This window comes from Dermacentor albipictus, chromosome 4 (assembly GCF_038994185.2).
Source record: "Dermacentor albipictus isolate Rhodes 1998 colony chromosome 4, USDA_Dalb.pri_finalv2, whole genome shotgun sequence".
Taxonomy (NCBI): Eukaryota; Metazoa; Arthropoda; class Arachnida; order Ixodida; family Ixodidae; genus Dermacentor; species Dermacentor albipictus.
This window is the reverse complement of record NC_091824.1, coordinates 32,050,110-32,070,830: the sequence shown is the minus strand read 5'-3', so window position 1 is coordinate 32,070,830 and position 20,721 is coordinate 32,050,110. Positions and strand designations below refer to the sequence as shown.

The 20,721-nt window shown below is 43.2% G+C and overlaps 1 protein-coding gene across 1 annotated transcript in view; it reads right to left on the bottom strand.

Moving 5' to 3' along the window:
• Positions 1-20,140, bottom strand: part of LOC135900206 (venom metalloproteinase BumaMPs1-like) — a 58,111-nt gene extending 37,971 nt beyond the window's left edge. The window contains exons 1-4 of the mRNA XM_065429644.1: positions 20,037-20,140; positions 13,937-14,100; positions 13,750-13,839; positions 6,717-6,849 (exon numbers count right to left, since the gene is read on the bottom strand). Coding sequence (XP_065285716.1) covers positions 6,717-6,849; positions 13,750-13,839; positions 13,937-14,100; positions 20,037-20,100 — 451 coding nt within the window. The 5' untranslated portion in view covers positions 20,101-20,140. The remainder of the gene's footprint in view (positions 1-6,716; positions 6,850-13,749; positions 13,840-13,936; positions 14,101-20,036) is intronic.
• Between the last annotated feature and the right edge of the window lie 581 nt (positions 20,141-20,721).

The window sequence follows — 20,721 nt, the reverse complement described above, 5'->3', positions numbered from 1 at the left end:
CACCTCTGACGTTATTAATCGGTGTGTGTTATAGGCCACCTCGCAAAAGCCCCGACTTTCCCCGCAAGCTTCACAATGTTCTTAACAGACTAGTATCAAAGCACCCTAAAGCACACATCCTACTATTTGGGGACTTCAATTACCCCAATATCGACTGGAGTAACCAACCCCAGCCCATAGTTAGTCAAGAAGAGCCGAATGACTTCGTTGACGTTTGCCTTAATTTTAACTTGACCCAAGTTGTATCCGAACCGACACGCGTCGCAGGGGAAGCAGCGAACATTCTGGATCTCATACTGACCACTCATCCAGACAGTCTTAATTTCATTACAGGCCTCCGAGAAATCAGCGACCATAAAGTAATCCATGCAAACTTTAACTTCTCACCTGAATTAAAACAAACTTCCCAGAAAACTATTAGGCTCTATGGTAAGGGAAACTACGAAGCAATCAACTCTGAAATAACGTACTTTCTGTCGGTCTTTGAAACATCCTATCTTTCCAGAAGTGTGAATGAGAACTGGACCCTTTTCAAACATAAAGTTATCGAACTAACAAATAAATACATTCCGTCATGCAGTTTACGAAAAAGTAAACAGAAACCCTGGTTCACGAAGACACTGAAAAGGCTCGAAAACAAGAAAAAACGCGCATTTCGTACAGCGAAACGCCACGCTAACCCCCACGCATGGGAAAAATATTATGAAGCTGAGAACGCATACTTGGCCGAGATCGAAAGTTCTAAGCGTTCATTTTACGAAATAGTACTACCCAAAATGATAGTTGATAACCCCAAGAAATTCTGGAAGGTGATAAACCCGAAGGAAGCGCGCGCTATCACCCTCACTAACAATGCTGGTGAAATCGTGGCTGATTCCGACTGTGCAGACATCTTTAACACTGCATTTTCATCTGTTTTTACAGACGAATCCGATGCACCATGTTTTACATTACCACTTATTATTACTACAGCCATGGACGCCATAACTTTCAGCAGTACTGGAATTTCGTGCATAATTGATAAAATAAAAAATTCATCTGCCGCCGGCATAGATGACATCAATCCAAAAATTTTGAAAAACGCTAACCCAGCCTGTTCCAGTATTTTCTGTTTATTGTTTTCACAATCCCTCTCCGAAGGAACCATTCCAGACGACTGGAAAGTGGGGAAGGTCGTTCCCGTGCACAAAACAGGTAATACTGATTCACCTCTTAATTATCGGCCCATTTCACTAACAAGTATTCCCTGCAAAATCATGGAACACGTCATTTACTCCCAAATCATGCAATTCTTAGATTCCAATAACTTCTTTCATCCGTCACAGCATGGTTTTCGTAAGGGTTTTTCGTGCGAGACTCAACTAGCCATTTTTCTTCATGACATTCACGCCAACCTTGATATTAATCTACAAACTGACGCCATCTTCTTAGACTTCGCTAAGGCATTCGATAAAGTACCTCATCAACGCTTGCTTCTTAAACTTTCCCAGTTAAACCTGCATCCAAACATCATCGCGTGGATTAACGAATTCCTCACGCATCGCTCTCAGTCTGTCTTCATTAATAACCAATCCTCCGACCCTCTCCCAGTCACCTCTGGCGTCCCGCAAGGATCCGTCCTCGGTCCCTTGTTATTCCTCATTTACATAAACGACTTACCCCAGCGCGTATCTTGCCATATCCGCTTGTTCGCTGATGATTGCGTTATTTATCGTTCGGTAACTAACCCTTCTGACCAAGAATCCCTTCAGGCAAACCTAAACCTCGTGCTAAACTGGTGTTCGCAGTGGATGATGACACTCAACCCTAACAAATGTAAGTACATGTCTTTTCACCGCCGTCGCAACCCTTTCGTTTTTGATTATTCCGTTTCTAACTCCCCTGTTGACCTCGTCCAGTCTTACAAATACTTAGGTATCACAATTTCTCATGACTTATCTTGGCGACTGCACGTAACTAACCTAATATCATCAGCTAATAAAACATTAGGTTTCTTAAAACGCCACCTGAGGGAAGCCCCTGAACACGTCAGACTACAAGCATACATCTCACTTATCAGAACCAAACTGGAATACGCATCGCCCATCTGGAACCCTCATCAAGCATATTTAACAAATGCCATCGAAGCTGTACAAAACCGAGCTACCAGATTTATTCACTCTTCATACTCATACGACGTTAGCATATCATCGCTAAAATTACAATCAGGTTTGTGTGATCTTTCTGCTCGCCGTCGCATTGCCAGTCTTGTTTTATATCACAAGTTTTTTTATTCGCCCCTAAGACAAGAACCATACATCTGCGCACCCCCACCACGCCGATCCCATCGCATCGGTCACCCTCTTCAAGTTTTGCGTCCACGAGCCCGTACTGCTACCTTCATGAACTCATTTTTTTCACGAACAGCAACTGACTGGAACGGCCTTCCCCACCATGTCGCTGCCATAACCTGTCCATCCACATTTTCGACTTCTGTGAACGCCTGCATCTTGTAAACCCCACCCCTTATGTAACACCCCGAAAGGGGTCTTTAAGGAAAATAAAGTGATGTGATGTGATGTGATTCTCCACGCTTTTCGGGGACAGGTACTTGTGCACTTTAGCCGCTCGTTTATTTTGATCCATCTTCCATGCCTTTCTTAAAGACAATTTTTTCTCTAAACGCAGTAAGCGCCATCTATCGGAGATCTCCCGACGCCTGCACGTAGCTTCTGAGATGCAAGGCCTGCCGGTGCGTGTGAATGCTGAAAAAGCGGGCTGCGGCAACCATGCTCCACTCTCGTCTTCTGAGGATGAGGATGATCATTAATTGGCATCCATTTTGAAACGGGGTGGAGCAACGTAGTCACTTAGCCTGCTTGAGTTATTCACGTATGCTATACTTGCGTCTCACTCTAGCATTTTCGAATGCATCTCCCTAATCTTTTTCCCTTCCTCAAAGCTTCGTTATCTAACTTCTACAACTGACCATGTCTGAAGTGGATCCATCGTATCAATCTCTTTCCGGCTTTTTCGCCAGCAATACTCTAAATTTCTCTTGTTTATCTCGAATGTTGAACGGTTGCTCCTTCCATTCACTTCTTTCTGGACGCGTCGCGCCGTCTGATGGCACTGCCGATAACTATACACGTGGCTTCCGAGGTAAGAAGCATGCCGCGCTGGTGCCTCCGAACACTGAGAATGGTTCTCTGACTTGCCACAGGCCTAGCGAGCATACCCAGTGACCGAAGTTGGCGAGAGGTTCATTGCAGACCGGCACATAACCAGCGCATTCATGGCGGAGCTCTCAAAAGCACTGGTATGGAAGATGTTCATTGAAAAGCGGTACATACCTAGTGCATTTTCGGCGTGGCCTGCTTAATCGCAGGTTTGCTCTACTTGAGAAATCTTTGTGACGTGGGTTCGATTCTGTTCAACATTGTATAAATTTAAGGGATCTTTTTCGCCATTGTAGAGTGGCACGTTTCCAGTGGCACATACCTAGTTACCCAAGATGGCGTCAAATGCGTTCAATAAATAACGGCACATAGGTACTGCCACATGCCCAGAGTCTCAAGTTGGCATCGAAGACATTCATTGAAGATCAGTAGAGACCAAATGGCACACACCTAGTGCTCCAAGTCAACGTCAAAGAGCTTCACTGAAAATCGGTACATACGCGGTCCCGTGTCTACAGTGACCCATGCCACCGGGAAAGAGGCTCGTTGAAGAGTAGCACATGCCTACACATTACCTATTAACACATGTGCAAGGTCGTGGAACATGAGTGATTAATTCCTCGCTGTCCTCTCGAATAAGACTGCCTGGGTGTCTCGAAGGCGCGTACCACATACTCACTGACTCAAGTTGGTAAGACGTTTGGTTTCTAGCTCTGTTGTCGAGGCAACGCAGCCCGCACTCCTCCATGGACTACAATGTTACCAAGACTGGCGGGAAAACGGTTATATGCAAACATACGCAGATACACAAATAGATAGCCCCAGGTATGTGCGCGAAGTACCATACGAATGTTAAGATTTGAAATCACAAACCTGCCGCACATGTTGGAATCAATGTGAAGCGAAGCTTTAGTAAAGGGGTTTGCTTAAATGCTTTATGAACAAATCCGCTGAGTTCACCATTACACAACGATGCTTATCCACAACAAATGTCACAACTTTATTGCCATGCAATTTTTATGATTAGGGATTGCATCACTCGTACGGTGTGCTGAAATGCAAAGTCCAAATCACGCGGAGGCACAGTGTGAGACGCATACGCAACGATATCACAACGACGAATGCGTTGTGCGATGCTTGTCGAAGGAAGAAAGAGGGCGGCACGTGTTTCGCGCAGACAAGTGCGAAACGTGTCCATCAACATTCAGTGATTTGATAGCTCTTCTGTCATAGTAGCGAATACCTATTCTTCAGAACTGGCCAAGAACGAGCGCATCCGCAGTGCCTCACACCAAAGGGCTAATAAAGATGACTAAATATGAGAATCCGTAAAATATGATGACCATTATATTATCAAATTGGCGTTCTTTAGAAATATCTGTCAACGAACACTACACCTCCAGCTTGATTTAGGAATCGTAGTGGGACATGTCCATTATGGAGAATTAGCCAAGAAGAGGCATGGATACAAGGCGCATACTGAGTTGCTAAAGCAAGGTGTGAGACTGGTCTAATTGGTAATCCATTAAGATGTGGACAGCGCGGCTGGCAAAGACGAAAAACGAACGACGAGGTAATATAAAGGGATCCTTCAGGCTCAGCTCCTACTGCAAATAATCACTCACATACTTCAGGTACATTTCATTGTCAAATACGCTCTCACTTAACGCTAATTAGATTGGTATGGGTTGCTGATCACAAAGAATGAGTTATAAATGAATTAGCAGACAGCTTGGCGAGAGCTGCCCTCAGTGGTCGAATTCTCCCTGCCATTCCTGTGTCAGCTTTGATAACTGCTGGAGGGTTCAGGAGACGGGCAGTCATGCAAGACTCTTAGAACTCATCATTAACAAATATAACTGATTACCGACCCCTTCTTTTCTCTAGGAGCGAAATTTTCTACCGCAATACAAAAATTGGAGTCATGTTTACCAAATCATGATGTAGAATACCCATGTTAACATATTATTTGCGTCAGCCTGGTCTGGCGCCCTCCTCTTTGTGCTCCTACGTCGATGAGGACGAAACAATAGAACACTTCATTTTTTCGTGTGACCGTTTTTCACCATTAATAAAACGTACTTTTGCGAGAAAATTTCATGGTGCCGGGTTGAATATGATTCGGGATAATCTTTTGCACCCTCATCTCTGGGAAATTATCAAAGGGACGTTGATGCAGCTGTTCTGAGATGTATAATTGAATCAGGACGATTCTCCTGCTAAATTCTTAAATTTTATATGAAGTTATTCTTTTCAACTCCTCAAAATTTCTCAGTAGTGGTTCCTTTAACACTCCCGTAATCATTTTTCTAGATCACCCGATTCTTGGCCAATCCCCAATAGTGGATATGAGGCACCCTCGAACGCAAACACGCAAGTGGGGGCAAACGCTGACTTTTAACTCTTGTTTATAAAGAAGAACTTATATTTATTCCCCCATACAAGTTATCAGAACGAGAACTCCTGATCCCTAATAGCTTAACTAAAAAGATAATTTAAATCTGGCAAAAAGCACAAGCATAAGACGGCACACCGCGTACAGCTGAACATAGAAATAAAATTCCCTTATCCTCAAGGCGACCAATGGTTAACCTTTGGAGTAGCCGCAGCTTCAATGATGACCCTATTATTGGCACATGCGTATGTAGATATTAGTGCCATCTTTTCAAATGTCGGTGCGCTGCAGCATTGATTACAATGTAAATCAAGAAATCCCTCTTGCCCTGCTCGTGCGTTGAGGCTATGTTCCTGCAGTCTCACATTCAAGCATGTGCCTATTAGCCCATGTACCTTAGTCCACTGGAGAAGGGGGTGTCATATACCACGCCTAGTGAGCATTCAACAAATTTCTTTCAGTGCTGTTGTGCATTTGCTTGATTCTTTGTGCACGGGACTTGTTATAGCGCACAGCTCAGAAAGCTTATGAGGGACAGAGAACAGCACAAAAACTCGCGCTCTCTGCCCTATCTGCTTAAGCTAATGCGAAATACCGCGCAGCTACTGGATAACGGTATGCAACCAGCACATAGGCTAGAATTGTATCTGGCACAGGCAACCTTTACAAATGTTTTGGAAATGTTCACTCAATGTGTATATATATATATCACTTTTTGCAGTAAACTACGGCTCCTCGACGCTCTTACAACATTTTCGTCGCAATGGAGATTTACCTGAAGAGCTACTTTAAAGAAAGGCACGGTGGTTAGGTTGCACGCAATGAATATGAGTTTCCGCATATTTCGACACGAAGTAAGCGTGAGAGCACGGCATTCGTGAACTAACTACGACATGTTGCACGACTGTTGTCCATGAGCCAATAGGAGAATCAGCTCTGGCGAATTGTAGATTTAAGGAATTCAGAATAGTGCAACACGATATCTCTGTCCAACACACTCAGTGTTTAGAAAATATTCTCTTTGCTGCCGCGAAAAATGGCCTTGCAGAGAAAACAAAAAAGACATAAGAAGCGGTACTAACGTAATTGGTAACATTGTGTTACATAATAACGAAATAAATTTAGTCATATAAGTAGATTTCACGTAAAACAGTTTGCCTTACTGTAGTCTTCACGATCCGGAGATCTTTCCTTCTCGAGTGGCATTTCATACAATTTATGGGCAATGAGACCATCTGAAGACCGGGCCATTTCCAACAGAGGCTTTATGCGCAGTGTGTCATTGAGTATGCCTTCCTAAATACAGAAAGAGAAGACCATAGGCAAAGTTACCATATGGCAAAACAGTACAAAGATAGCTTCAAGGAAACAGCCCCATAAATGTGATATAAGTGCCGTGTCCTTCATACAGGCGTCATCACTGTTTAATAAGTGATATTAAAAACAATAACACAGTGTCGCTTATAGATTTATGATCGGTACATTTTATCTTTGTATTCTGATATATGGCCGATGCAATCAATAAGTCGCGCGTACACCCCATATCTCGCTGAAGCATCCTGCTTTTTAGATATCTTATGTTAAGTAAGAAGTCTTCAATATACCTTTTGGGAGCATGGGAATGACTGTCCTCAATTAAAATTCTATGCTTAAAACGGCATCATCGGAATTAGGAACGATACGAAGCCATCAAGCCACGGAGTAGAAGCACCTCACAGGATAGTACTTGCGTCGGAGTGAGTTTGTTGAAATCTGACCAGGCACTCTTCGCAGGGTCCACGCGGCCCTACGGAAGCGGTCCACCGTCAAATCAACACTTCGTCTGCCGCGGTGGTAGCTTTGTGGCTATGGCATTGCTAGAGGTCACTGATTAGATCTCGACCGCGGCAGCCGCATTTCGACGGGGCGAAATAGAAAACGCACGTGGACTTCGATTTTGGGACACGTTAAAGAACATCAAGGTGTCCAAATTAATCCGAAGGCTGCTACTACGGCGTGCCTCATAATCCGATTGTGGTTTTAGCACGTACAGTCCCATAATACAATTCAAGTTTAATACTTCTGCGACAATGCGATATGCAATGTGAGGCAAGGACAATGCTCGACCCTCTCAAAGGTGATGAAATATGGCGCACAACAATGCCTCAAGCACACACCTCTCTCTGTGTGGTTCATGCAAGTTAACGTTTATCATCAACTTAGCCCTCTTAAGTTAGACTAAACGTTTAAGAAATTTAAACTTTCACTGTGAACATTACCGCAAGGCAACCAGCACAGAAAGCTTCGCTTACATTGGTTATAAGTGTGCGTGGGATCTGCATAATTTTTTAATATGCATAATCTGCAGATCTTTTGGGGTTCTGCAAGGCTAGGGCACCCCATCGCCATGTTACGAAGGGTGTCCTATGGCGCGCAGCACCAGCACAAGCATGGAAATCGGGTTGGGTAAATATACTCATTATAATGCCGTGTACACAGGGATTTTTTAGAAGTCGCCGCAGAGCGACCGTCTTTTCTCTAGTTTGTATGGGTTGCGGTAAGGGGTATACATTTCTTTCAAATTTGCAAAGCTGCAGAATTTACGTGCATTTCTTAGGAATATCGTCGGACCTCGTCGCCTTTCGCAACTCCTCTGGTAGGAATGGCCGGCTTCTATGACATAGCGATGCGGCGTGTGCCCCATCGCTTCTCGCCAGTGATTTGTGGCCAAGGGTGCACACGGCTCAAGTATCGGAGACTTGCGGTGTTTCAATATTTCTTGAGGGATTTCCAGTCCTTAAATACGGTATTTTTGTTGGATGTGGAGATGGCCAGCGATATCGCCAACTGTTCGGGCATGTGCACATCTCTTGCAAAAATCAAATAAATATATTATTGAGGTGCTAACCATTTCTTCCTCTGAAGAAAAAGCAACGATATTGTAACAATAATTTCTACGCATTCCCTACTCTCAATGAAACGTAAACTATTTATTTATTCACTTTGTGCAGATATATTTTTCATGCAACGCCAGTCTCTGCCGCATCTGATGTACATAGATGTGTGCGAATCTTGAGCGTGGCTGTCATACTTCTAATTTGCGCCGGAATGTTATGCATTGTTCGCAATAGGGATTTATTAGGGTGCAAGTGTAACTCTCCACACTTCTGGAATAGAGATAGAGCATCTTCATTACTTGTCTACAACCCCATCTGGTCCTACGAATATCACCTATTTGCATGGCATTACAATAACGAGAGGCAACGCGAAAGCTGCACAGGGCTGTGTGCGACCTGGCGATAAAATAGTATCCTCAGCTAAACCATAACAGCTGGAATTGAAGGCCGCTCTCATGGCATAGCTCCTTTAAACGAACAATTTGTGATGGTGTGATGTGTTTTAAAATCCCCACAGATAATCATGCGAGCAGGCAGTGAATCTAACAAAAGCTCACAGGCTCCGATTGTTACTCGTTTTATAGGCTCAACGCGAGCTATGATGATGACACAATTCTCTTTGCCATATTAAATACCACTTTTCACATATTCAGAAACTTCAGTGCTAGGAGATTCCGTGACTCAGCATGTTAAGTCTTTGCAAACCCGTAAAACAGCTTCTTTGGTGTGTTATCCGGGCGGGAGGAGGACAAACGACAAAGATTGAAAGGCGAAAGCTGGAACTTCTACAATCATAAGAAGTGACTACACTGGGAAGTGCTGTTCATAAACTAGACGCCAAAATTAACAAGCTTTGCTTTCAGCCTATTGGCATTCTGCTGGAATAACACTACGTCATAAAACGCTTGTTGATATTCGCCAAAGCCTGCGCTCCTCAGTCTCCCTTGACTTGACCGACTCGCTATAGCTTTGAGTGCCGCATATATTAGGGGCCAAAGGAATCGCCCAAAATAATCCCTGATGTCTTCCTCCGGTGCAACTATTCGTTGGTCAGCTGACTTCGAGTTCAAATGTTTTCTCGGGGCGGCAATTCCTAGACGCGCCTGAGACACCAAGGCATTAAAGCTAGAGACTCCTTCTTCCGAGACAGAGTTGCAGCACTAGTAAGGGCGACGTTATGATCGAGCACTTCCCACCATGTCTCGGTTTCTCGGTGGTTCGCTTTGTACTCTGGTGCCGTTCAACATATCTTCCCCATTCTACTCAGCAGCAGCCTTTTTCTTCGGACATCTTCTATAAAAAGGGTGTGGACGGCGGACTTTGTGCAATGACATTGACGTCTAAGGGTGCATTCCTTGCAGTTAAGCGATTCCATTCATACCTAGAGGCGCTGTGATCCCGGAAAGTACTTTGCAACATGACCTTGTCATCGCTGACAAAAACCTGCATAACGCCAGCAAACTGCGTTGCTTGAATTTGATCATTTGTAAATCCCGATATCAAACGAGCAGACATTCATCGGTCGGAAACGGAAAGGTAGTATAACGCTCTTGTAGAATGTAGTCTAGGTTTCACCATCGTCGTGTTGCCGGGACGATGACTGCTGGTGAGGAGAGATTGCTAAAACATCTTTTAGATTGTCTAGCAATTCTTCGTCGCTGTAAGCAAACCGAACGTTGTTTATAAGGCCAACATTTCTCGTACAAGAGACCCACACTTGCGCATAAACTGTGATTTTAGCGAATGTCAGCGTCGCAGTGGCTTTACTACCGCTACAGCTAACAGTTATTTTGCCACAGTGTTAGGATCAACTTCATAAAATTATGGCATCGGGCTATAAGCCCACAAATTACATTAGGATCTTGCCTACGGTTCTTCTTGTAGCTGAACTGTAGTAAAAACATGGTCATCCAATATACCCTAACAAACTGAAACGGTTCAGCACTCCCAGGAAAGTCGCATTCATCTGTCCGCCATCTACTCAGAGTGCTTTTATTTGCCAGAAAATTTCCAGCTTTTGTACCTTGAATGTGAAGCTTTTCTGTCAAACCCGCTAGGTGGTCGGGAGAATTCAAATTGCCTTCCTAAGCAGGCAGCCGCAGGTTTGTCTCATGTGGCAGGTTCAGCCCGAGAACCGTTCATGTGTTCTTTGTCATCACGAGGTATGTGATATCGGCACGTGTACTTGTTTATCTTCCTCCGGTGACCGCCTTTCCCGTCTAACAAATGGTAAACGTTATCGCTCGAAGCAAGCCGCGCCTGCATATATCAGAAGTAGTCTGAATGTTATTCATGGTTCTATCCGTTGCCTGTTGTCATTTGAATTTGTGTAATGCGATTGTATTCTTAGCGCGAGTTTTGCAGTAGTTTCTGGGAGACGCGCGGGCACTAGCGATTACGGTGGAACCTTCCACGAGTCACGTATACAAGCCAACACGCTTGCCCCGCTGGGCAGATTTTCTATGATAGCCGACTGTGCTCGCAGATATCGCTCCGCTTGACAACGGTCTCTTTTTATGGATGCAGGTTCCTCCAATAAAGAGTGAGTTTCATGATTCACCGTTTTCCGCTACTGCGTTCTTCATTCTTCATTCTTCAGTATGATGCCGCAGTTAATTCAGTACGCGGTTCATTCTATGAGTTCTAGGACAGCTACTGCAAGACTTAAACGACGAATTCTCTTACTAAAGCTCGCTTGTTGTTCGTCACATAAGCTGCGTCGAGAGCAAGCCAAAGCATTAACCTTTGCTCATTACTATGGCTTTCGCCGTTTCAGGGCTGCGTGCCTAAGTCTACCAAAAAAATGTTTTGCATTTTGATGTGCAAATTTTTGGCATGCTTGGAACATCTTTCAAATAAGTAGCAAGCTTCTAGTCCTGCTGGGAGTCATATACAAATAGCATCGACTGCTCCCCGCTGTGGTGCCACCTACTGGCTGCCTACTGATATTTTGAAGTAACTGCGTTCTCAATTATTTAATTTATTTTGTTTATATTATCCCAAGCGCTCCGCTTGAGATATTTAATGAGCGGAGCCTACAGTCAAATTGAATACAGTAACCTGAGGTACAGTGCAGTAGCGTAAGCCTTCCTATGCCTTATTTTAGGCAGACATAGTTTCTTCGATTATAGATTTCAAACCAGCAGGATGAGTAATTGTAGCAAAACGGCTGGGAATGCAAATTCAGTAAATCGAAGTACGTATTAAAAATGACTGCTGCAACGATTCGGTATGGGAACCTGCTGGGACGACAGCATTTCGGTGGGTGGTACACACGACGATATATGGGTACGATGAGTTAGTTGTTAAGCGATAGCGAATGACAAAAAAAAATTGTGATATGAATTTAGTCGAGATATTTAGCGACCATCGGCCAGAGCTCGAAGGTGAATTTGCGACTGCGGTGTAGCGATACTATTGAGGTAAAAATAACAAGCTGGTAGCACTGCTCTGGACAGATCCGAGTGTTTGGATTAGATATAATTCACAACCGTATCAAAAAATGTGTTAAGATAGAAATGGTACAAATAGAATGATGTCGTATATTCAAGCAAGAACATGTACGTTTAGCACGTGCTCTCATATGATCATATGAGACTTATTGTTAGCGAAAAAACAAATATTGGTCTTGAATATTGAAGTTCTGGACGGGCAAAAGTTTTGTATGCTGCATTATAAAGACTTGAGAGGAAGCTTTAGCTCGGGCACAACTCTGATGTGGCCTATTCAAATACACGTAAAACGCAAAAACTCTTTTCTGAGATAATCCCCGGACTGATTTTTATGAAATTTGTTGTATTTGAAAAAGAAAGATAACTCTAGTGACTGTTGGAAGCGGAATATTGATTTGGAGCTTGAATTTTGTTTAAAAGATTTTTAGAAGCTCGAGAATTTCAAAAAAATATAGAAACATGAAGTTTACAAATCAATAGCTCTGAATCAAGGACAGATATCGCGGTGCTCTAAACGACATCCAATGGACCATTGAAAACTGACCAATTCAGCTTGTCTTTTTATACTTTACGTGAATTTTCGCGTTGCGAACAATGGTTCTGCAAAAGCTGTATTTCGATATCACTAATTTTTTTAGATTCATGTGTAGCATATAAATTTTGTCCGTCTTAGACGTACTATCAAATGTAATCCATGTAGTAGTGATATCATTTTTTCACTATTGAGTTACAGAGTTATAAACCTCAGAGTTTCGTTTTTAGAAAATTTTCTATTTTGGCACTCTCAATAATAAGTGATGACCTAAATCAAAATTCGAAACAAACAGTCACTAGTGTTTGAGTTTCTATTTTAAATGCAACAAACCTCGTCAATTTTAGTGCAGTTTTTGCAACGAAAAACGAATTCTTCCTTTTCATGTATTAGATAGATTTGGATTTATTTAGCTAAAGGTTCCTTTTAAGACAGCTCTTTGCGTCAAAACTGGGAAACTTGTTTAAATATTTTGCCGCTTTACCTAGTAAAGTATATAACGCGAAATTCTATGATTATCACCATTCAGCTTGACAGGTTCGTAGTAATTTTTTTTCAAAGCTCCAAGCTGTATTTTTGTTTTAAATCAAGGAAAGAAAGTGAAAACCAATATGTACTTCAGCTTCTCAGAAAAGTGCCTGCATGGGATTAACCGCAACACGAACAAGCCTGCGAACAACGTCACTTGCAGAGCGTCCCCAGTAAGATGTGCTTAGCTGGGCACCATTAGTTACATGTATGGAAACATTGCTCAAACAGTGCACTTTAGGCCTTGGTTATTGCAACATGAATGTTTTATGATACGGCACAATTTATGTACTAGCATCGTCGTATGAAAGCTATGAGCAAAATAAGTCCATCGAAAGAGTTTGTACAGACGGTTTTCCTCGCGCGACAACTGCAGCTGGAGTGCGGCCCCAATACCACGAGAACTTCCGATAACGGGCCTTATCAGTCTACCGTGCCGGAACAGAACGCGCGTTTTTCAGTTGTTTCACTGTGTGGAAAGACTATTTTTCAGTTTTGCGATAAAAGACATGTACACTCGCCTCAAGACCGACATCAAATCTTTTGTTTAGCTTACGGCAACCTTCATATTCAAAAGAGGCGTTATGTACAGAGGAAACATGTTGAAAATGAGTGGGCGTAGAGTTTTACGCACTCTTGCTACTCGATGTCACCACGAATGCCTTTCTTACTTGCTACTTTCAGTGGCCTACGTCAGTGAGCAAGACAGGAAGCCATCCAGGGCCTATGTTTGTAAAAAGCGATAGGGTTTACTGCCTTAGCTTTCCCCTGTATTTTGAAATCTTTATCAGCAGTAAGTGGCCCTTACCACACTGACACCGCCATCCGTGCGAACCACAACTGAAGACATCAACTCCGCGTCATGATACAAATCTTTCTCGTAGTTGTCCTTCCGCATCTGCGAAGAAATGAAGGTTGTTATTTGGAAACTGCGAAAAGCAGAGCTGAACTTGAGTGAATAATTACTGGGACTAGCAAACAGCACATGTACTTACAGGGAGATGTATTCGTTCACCATTTTCTTCAGATATGAACATGAAGTCATCAGTGAACACCTCGCTCTTTTTCAGATTGAGAGTCATATGCTCATTTATTCTCAAAGATTTTTCTTCGTCAGATCCTCGTGCGCTAAGTAAGGTTGGATAGACAATGCCATATTCTGTTTGGAAGAAATTTCAAAGAAGGTATGTATAAATAAACAACGATAGATGGTGCGCTATAGGAATATGATAGGTTTAGCTTATCAAGTTCAAACACGTTTGTCACAAAAAACAAGTGACCAAATGTGGGGCTCCCAAACTGTTTTTTGATTTATTGTTTTCGTGTTAAGTACAACAACAAAGGGGCTGCGGCTGATATTTTGAAATTCCCAAGAGAAATCTTCATGAATGAAAATGAGACGATACATTGTCATTAAAATATATCGGCTATAATCACGTTCTTCTATACACTAAGGACGCCTGGACATTTAGAGAAATTAATTGGAAGGGTGCCGAAAATAAGGCGTCACCAGTGGAGGTATCCTGTAAGAGTCCACCTAGTGGACTGCCCATTTCGGCCAAAGCTGAGTGGCTAGGGCCGCTCGTCTCCTCTTCTCTCGTACAGCTGCATCCAATGAGCAGCGGCTAAAATGTAAAGTCTACTAGGTTGCCCCTTACAGAATACGCCCCCCCCCCCCCCACCTCTGACAAGATTGCGCAACTTCTGAGTTATGCCGAGCGCTTGTGTTCCCGCAGGATGGCAATTGGCTTGTTGTGCTAAGTTCTAAGTTTGAGCAGTTTTACACAACATATATATATATATATATATATATATATATATATATATATATATATATATATATATATATAAAACGCAAAGTGTGTTGCGCATAAAATGCAAACGGCAGTCTCACCCAAAGCCAAACGATTTAAAGTGATCATAATGTTAACTATTGTCCTGAAGGCTTTTCAGAACGCTGGCGCGAGGAATGTAGCCATCAACAGCTTTGCAGGCATTGCAGGCATCACCCTTCGAGCGCGCAGGAGATGTCACTGAAGGAAAAGCGTCGGCGTTTGTCAGCGCTCGAAGAAAGACTTACCATACGTTCAGCACCAGCTGTGCAGTCACGACTGTGTTACACGCACACACAGCTTCTCGGCAGGTGCGCTCATGTGCTTACGCACAAAGGGGATGCCAGCTCAGTGGAAGCCAGAACGCTACCCTGGCTACGTCAGAGGCGATTGAGCAGCGTGCGACGCTACACCAAACGCACTGCATCTAGAAACCGTAATCGATGAGGCAAACTAGTGGTCCTACCACTTACACATTTTATTGCGATAGCAGTTATATGGACACTCCAGGCCAATTTCTGCCGTCGCCATCGCCGTCGCGATGAGGTTCCGTATGAGCGAAAGAGCGTGACGGTGAGCCGGCGAATGCGGTTCAGTCTCGCCTGCGCGAGCGGCGCGCATGCATTCCCTCTCCTGTGACGCGCCAAGCCATGGGGTGAAGCGAGGGAGCAGGGGCGTTCTTCTTCGGCGGCTGCTACGGTGCCTCTATGTCCTCCTCACCCGCAGCTCCGTACAACAGCGCCGTCTACTACGGCGTTGGACACGCGAATCGCGGCCGCCAACGCTGGCAACTTTACTAAGGATTTCCACCTGTAGCGCATAATGGAGTCTATTAGGCCACATCCTCGCTCTTTCTATATGGTCTTTCACTTCCCACGCCCTCTACCCTGACGACGTTTCGCCGTGCTCCCTGACGGGTTACAGAATCAAGCGACTTTCCTTTATTAGATCACTATCATCATCGTAGTAGACGCCTTTGGCGTAAGCCGTGGGGACGCATTGCCGGCGCTCGCGTGTTTTGGAAGTGGTCTACGACGTGGCTAGAGTGCGCGCCCGGCGGACTTTATCTTCAAAGCGATCTGCGATGTTTGCAGAGTGCACGTAGGGCCGGTAGCTTTAAATGCGCTGTGCTTTCGACATTTCGTACGCGTTGAAGCGACATATGCACGGAGATCAGTTGTCTCGCGGATGCTGGCGCGATTCCTAACTCCAGCGTTTTCACAGACAGTTTCCGCTGTCAACGCGTGATGCGTGTTCATGTTTAGTTGTGCGCGCGTGACACCTTGCTGGTTAATGTAGTTAAAACACATTGACGTGCTAGTTGGTTTGAATCCTTGATTTGAATGTGTAAGCGCGACTGAACAAGGACGTAGAAAGAAGCAGACACATAAAGACAGCGCTGTCTCCTTGTGTGTTTCTATCTGCGTCCGTCCGCTTACGCTAGTCACGCTACGCATTCTATCATTGTTGATTGAGTTAGTAAGCAAATGTTTGCAAGTTTATACGACCGATAAAACCAGTATCTTTACTTCGAACAGACAGACAGACAGACAAAGAACTTTAATACTTCAAACAGCAATCTCCTAATTTGCTATCGCAATCATTGCTTGGTGTTTCCGGCGGAACTGGGAATTTTTTATGTACATAGTTTAAAGGGGTCCGGAACCAGCCCTCACGTTTGATGTAAAAGGGAATGCGCGCTGCGGTCAACCTCTCAAGCAAATTTTTTTAGTCATGCGCGGCGAAATGAACTCACAGACACCTTTCTGACAAATGCTCTCTTTACCACAAAAGTCTGCTCCTCACTTTTTGTAGACACTTTCTTTTGTAATATAGCAGACACCTATACGAGGCTGCTATTGGCCAATAGCTAACATCAATTAAGAAGAGTGTTTGGGTCAGTGCGCTTCTACGCGCTACCTTCGAACTTCGATAATGATTGCGTACTTCCTGAAGAAGCCGACTGTCGTGCGCTCACGATCACCTGTGACCACCCGCTTAGGAATTAAGCTTTGGCCACCCTGCCTGTCGGTATCGTAGCCGACGGGTCTCACTAATTTTGACTAGTTTTGAACACTCAACTAGCCTCGCATCAAGCGAAATTTTAAGTCAGACCACACGCATGCATGCAAGCGCATGCTCACTTCTGGTTGCTCCTGGTGGGCAGTCTTGGTATTCATTGCTTCGTAATGAGCTATTATTAGCACTTAAATATGCACAGGTTCTATGTGGCTGCTATACGGAGTTCAAAGTGGTGTTGAACAACAATACTGAAAATATTGTATGATATTTGTACGAGAAACGTAAGTTAAGCGTGCATATCACATGGATTTGACGAGAAGTGAAGTATGTGCTGCGCATGTTCAATGAGACATCGCTGAAAATGAGCGAAATCTGTGCGATGTGCAACGCAGACTTCATGATGTGTACGAGACAGAATACTTATGAGGTGAATGGGGCAGCGTGTGAGGTGTATGCATTGCAGTGCTATGAGTAGCGACACGTTTGGAGATAACTATGAACTGCATACCAAGTACGCGTATCTAAGCCGTAGTGCACACAAAGAATCGTAAAAGACCGCGAAAAATTAAGGAGGGCTGCGAATCTGGCAACATTGATGCCTTCAGCTGGCACGTGTGGGTTTATTGACCGGTTGCCTTCGCTCAAAAAAGATCAGGTTCTCATGACGCCTGCGGCAAAAAGGATGTTCCACATCCGCCACCAACGTCTGTGACAGGTGGCGCTGGCTAACACTCTAAGTGTTTTACTAGGAAACATAAATACTCTAGAAAGTGGATGGGGAAACAGCACCAAGGTAGCTCAAATGGTAGAGCATCAAACGCGAAATGCAAAAGTTGTGGGATCGTTCCCCACCTACGCCAAGTTGCTTTTTCATCCACTTTCATTTCCATTAATTTATCGTTTTCCTATTCGACGAAGTGCAATAAATTTACCCTACGCTGATCTTGGTGTCAGTGTTTGTTGGTTTCGTATGATATGACTTATATATATATATATATATATATATATCCTTCATGCAATGTTTATGCACTGCCTTAGATTTACGGTGCCCTGTCTTTGTATGAAACGTCATATATCTCAAGGTAATACTGTCGTTTGATTCAATGTATCTTGTTCACTATCATACTGTGTTAATATTTATTTCTGTGTTGCTCACTGCTGTATCGACAGTTTTGGGGAACTGTGACCTCGTCAGGCTTTACCGCCTTTTGTCGCAGTTCCCTCTTTCATCCTCTGAAGGAAATAAAACCTCAACCTCACTTATATATATATATATATATATATATATATATATATATATATATATATATATATATATATATATATATATATATATATATATATATATATATTATATATATGTATGTATATATATGTATATATCTATGTATATATGTAGATAACACTTGCGTGTGTTGGTTGGAGGATATACAAATGAGGTGTATGTACATCAGTAATTGCTACAGACACCTCTTTGCATTTGTTGACGAAAATACTAGTTTGTATTCGCTAGTGAGATACCGCGGTAAGCTTGACCTACCTGTCTTTCGTGTTTATACATCATGCATATAAGCTGAACATATGCATAGGTTTGTCTAAAAAAAACTGACATATAATCTATACTGACTATAATGACCGCTGCCAACTTGACGTTATCAGCTGACTTATCAGCTGTTAAGTTTATGACAACAACCCGATGCATCAAGGTATCAAAATGTACCCAGAATTTCAAGAACCATTTTTTTTTTGTAAGAGAAACGTATTACGCCCACTCGTTTTGGTGGCGGAGCAAGTGCAGCTGTCAAGAGCTGCTGTCATGACCCTTGTAGAAAAGCACACCAGTGTTGCTGCTAAGGTGGTGTGTGTATAGTCTAGTGTGAGCAGCAGACTTCAAGCTAACGCCCGTGTTTGCCTCGTCTCGTGCATCATCGAGGTGAACCCACTGGCAATGCTCATCACGCCAGCGCAGTGAGACACGTGGCGGCTATGATCCAGGACACTGTTCCGTCTACCCAGCAGGGATCGTCTCAACTTATCACACCCGACGAAGATATCGAGTACCACACTAACTTCACCATCTCCATCCACGCTTCTTGCTTCTGCTGAAACTTTCTTTTTTTACCGTCAAATAAATAAAGTGATGTAAAACAGGTTACACGGCCCCTCAAGCGTTGTTTTATGCCCTGCTTGCAATCAGCAATGTTGTTTCATTGGCGTAACGCATGACGGAAGCTTGAGGGTTTGAAATAGCGCTGTATAAAAAAAAACGTATAAACACCAAAATAAATGTGTCCACAGTGCACTTTCGTGACATAAATGGGTTTATTACTCTGTAATTTGGTCGGGAATCTGCTTAAAGAATGTTACTCTTTTCTGAACTTGAACTAGCCCTAGCGTTGGATGGGATTCCGTGCGTTGCGTAAGAACATAATTAACCATGGAGAATTTTGCGATGGTGTTAATTAAAAGGTTTTAAAAGGTTGACGTAAGTCTCTGGAATTAACCGCGGATATAGATAGTAATAATGATTGTACAAGCGCAACACATCCATGACTGCAAGAAATGCCGGGGTTAATTGGAATGAACGTTCGAACAATCAGTATATGTTTTTTTTTGCACTAAGCTGATTCAAAGCAAATAGGGCACCCGCCATGGTTGCTCAGTGGCTATGGTGTTAGGCTGCTGAGCATGGAGGTCGCGGGATCGAATCCCGGCCACGGCGGCCGCATTTGGATGGGGACGAAGTGCGAAAACACCTGCGCACTTAGATTTAGGTGCACGCTAAGAACCCCAAGTGGTCGAAATATCCGGCGTCCACCACTACGGCGTGCTTCATGATCAGAAAGTTGTTTTGGAGCGTAAAACTGCTTAATATTTAAGCAGAGGAAAAACCGTGGCACAACAAGGTAGAAACAGAAAACTCGCAAATCCGAAGTGCTAAATATTTTTCTGTGTTTTTATATTTAAGCAGCTAGAAATAGGCCCAACAAGATCACTGAAATGACGCTCTCTTACTTATCATGTATTTTATTTTACGATTAGGTGCAACTTATAAATACCACATGGCAACTAGATCAATAGAAGTTACTAATAAAAGCTAACAACAAATTTTAAATAATTGCCTGTCCTTTTCCCGCAGTGCAACTAGTGCAACCAAGGTATAATCGTCAAAAAATCAAATGCTCTGTTTTATAAACCCGGTCATCAACAGGAGTAATTATTAAAACAAAGCCCCACGTACCTCTCATTGCCGAGGAAAAGCCAAAATTACAAAGTAAAGACAACAGCAGCACTGCCACCGTCATCGCGCTCTGTCACGAGGGTACACGGGCGTGAAAACAGTTCTGGATTTCGTTTCAAGAAAGCTGCCTTAATAAAGCGGAGAAACGACTGACATTTTGATGATATTTCAGTGTTCATGAACCGACTTTTCTTACTCCGCATATGTCATTTATTTCACTGAGATCCAGGACATTTTCGTGGCCAATAAAAATACTGTTTTTAGTGCGATCCCGCTAAGATCAACGTGCAAATGGCTAAAGAGCAAAGGCAAATGCGACAAAATTGTATGTTTTTTTCAGCACGTGAAGAAGGAGCAAATCTGCTTTAGCATAGCACAAAGTAGTGGCACTGTGTTCAAGTTGATACGTGGCCTTGCTTGTGCGTTGAAAAAAGAGGAATTCAAAACTCTCACATGCACTTTTTATTTACATTTAATATTTTATCGGTTCTGGCAACTGGCGTGATTAAGCCTTCCACGTTTATCGCTTTCTTTATTTCCATCTGTGGCTTTTGTGACCGATATGAGCGAGAACGTTTATTGGGTAAAACGTGGCTGCTGTATTTTGTCTATCCAACGGAATATGCATATTTATTTATACTTTTGTCCATTACCAAACATTTTGGGGCATTAAGCTATGAGTAAC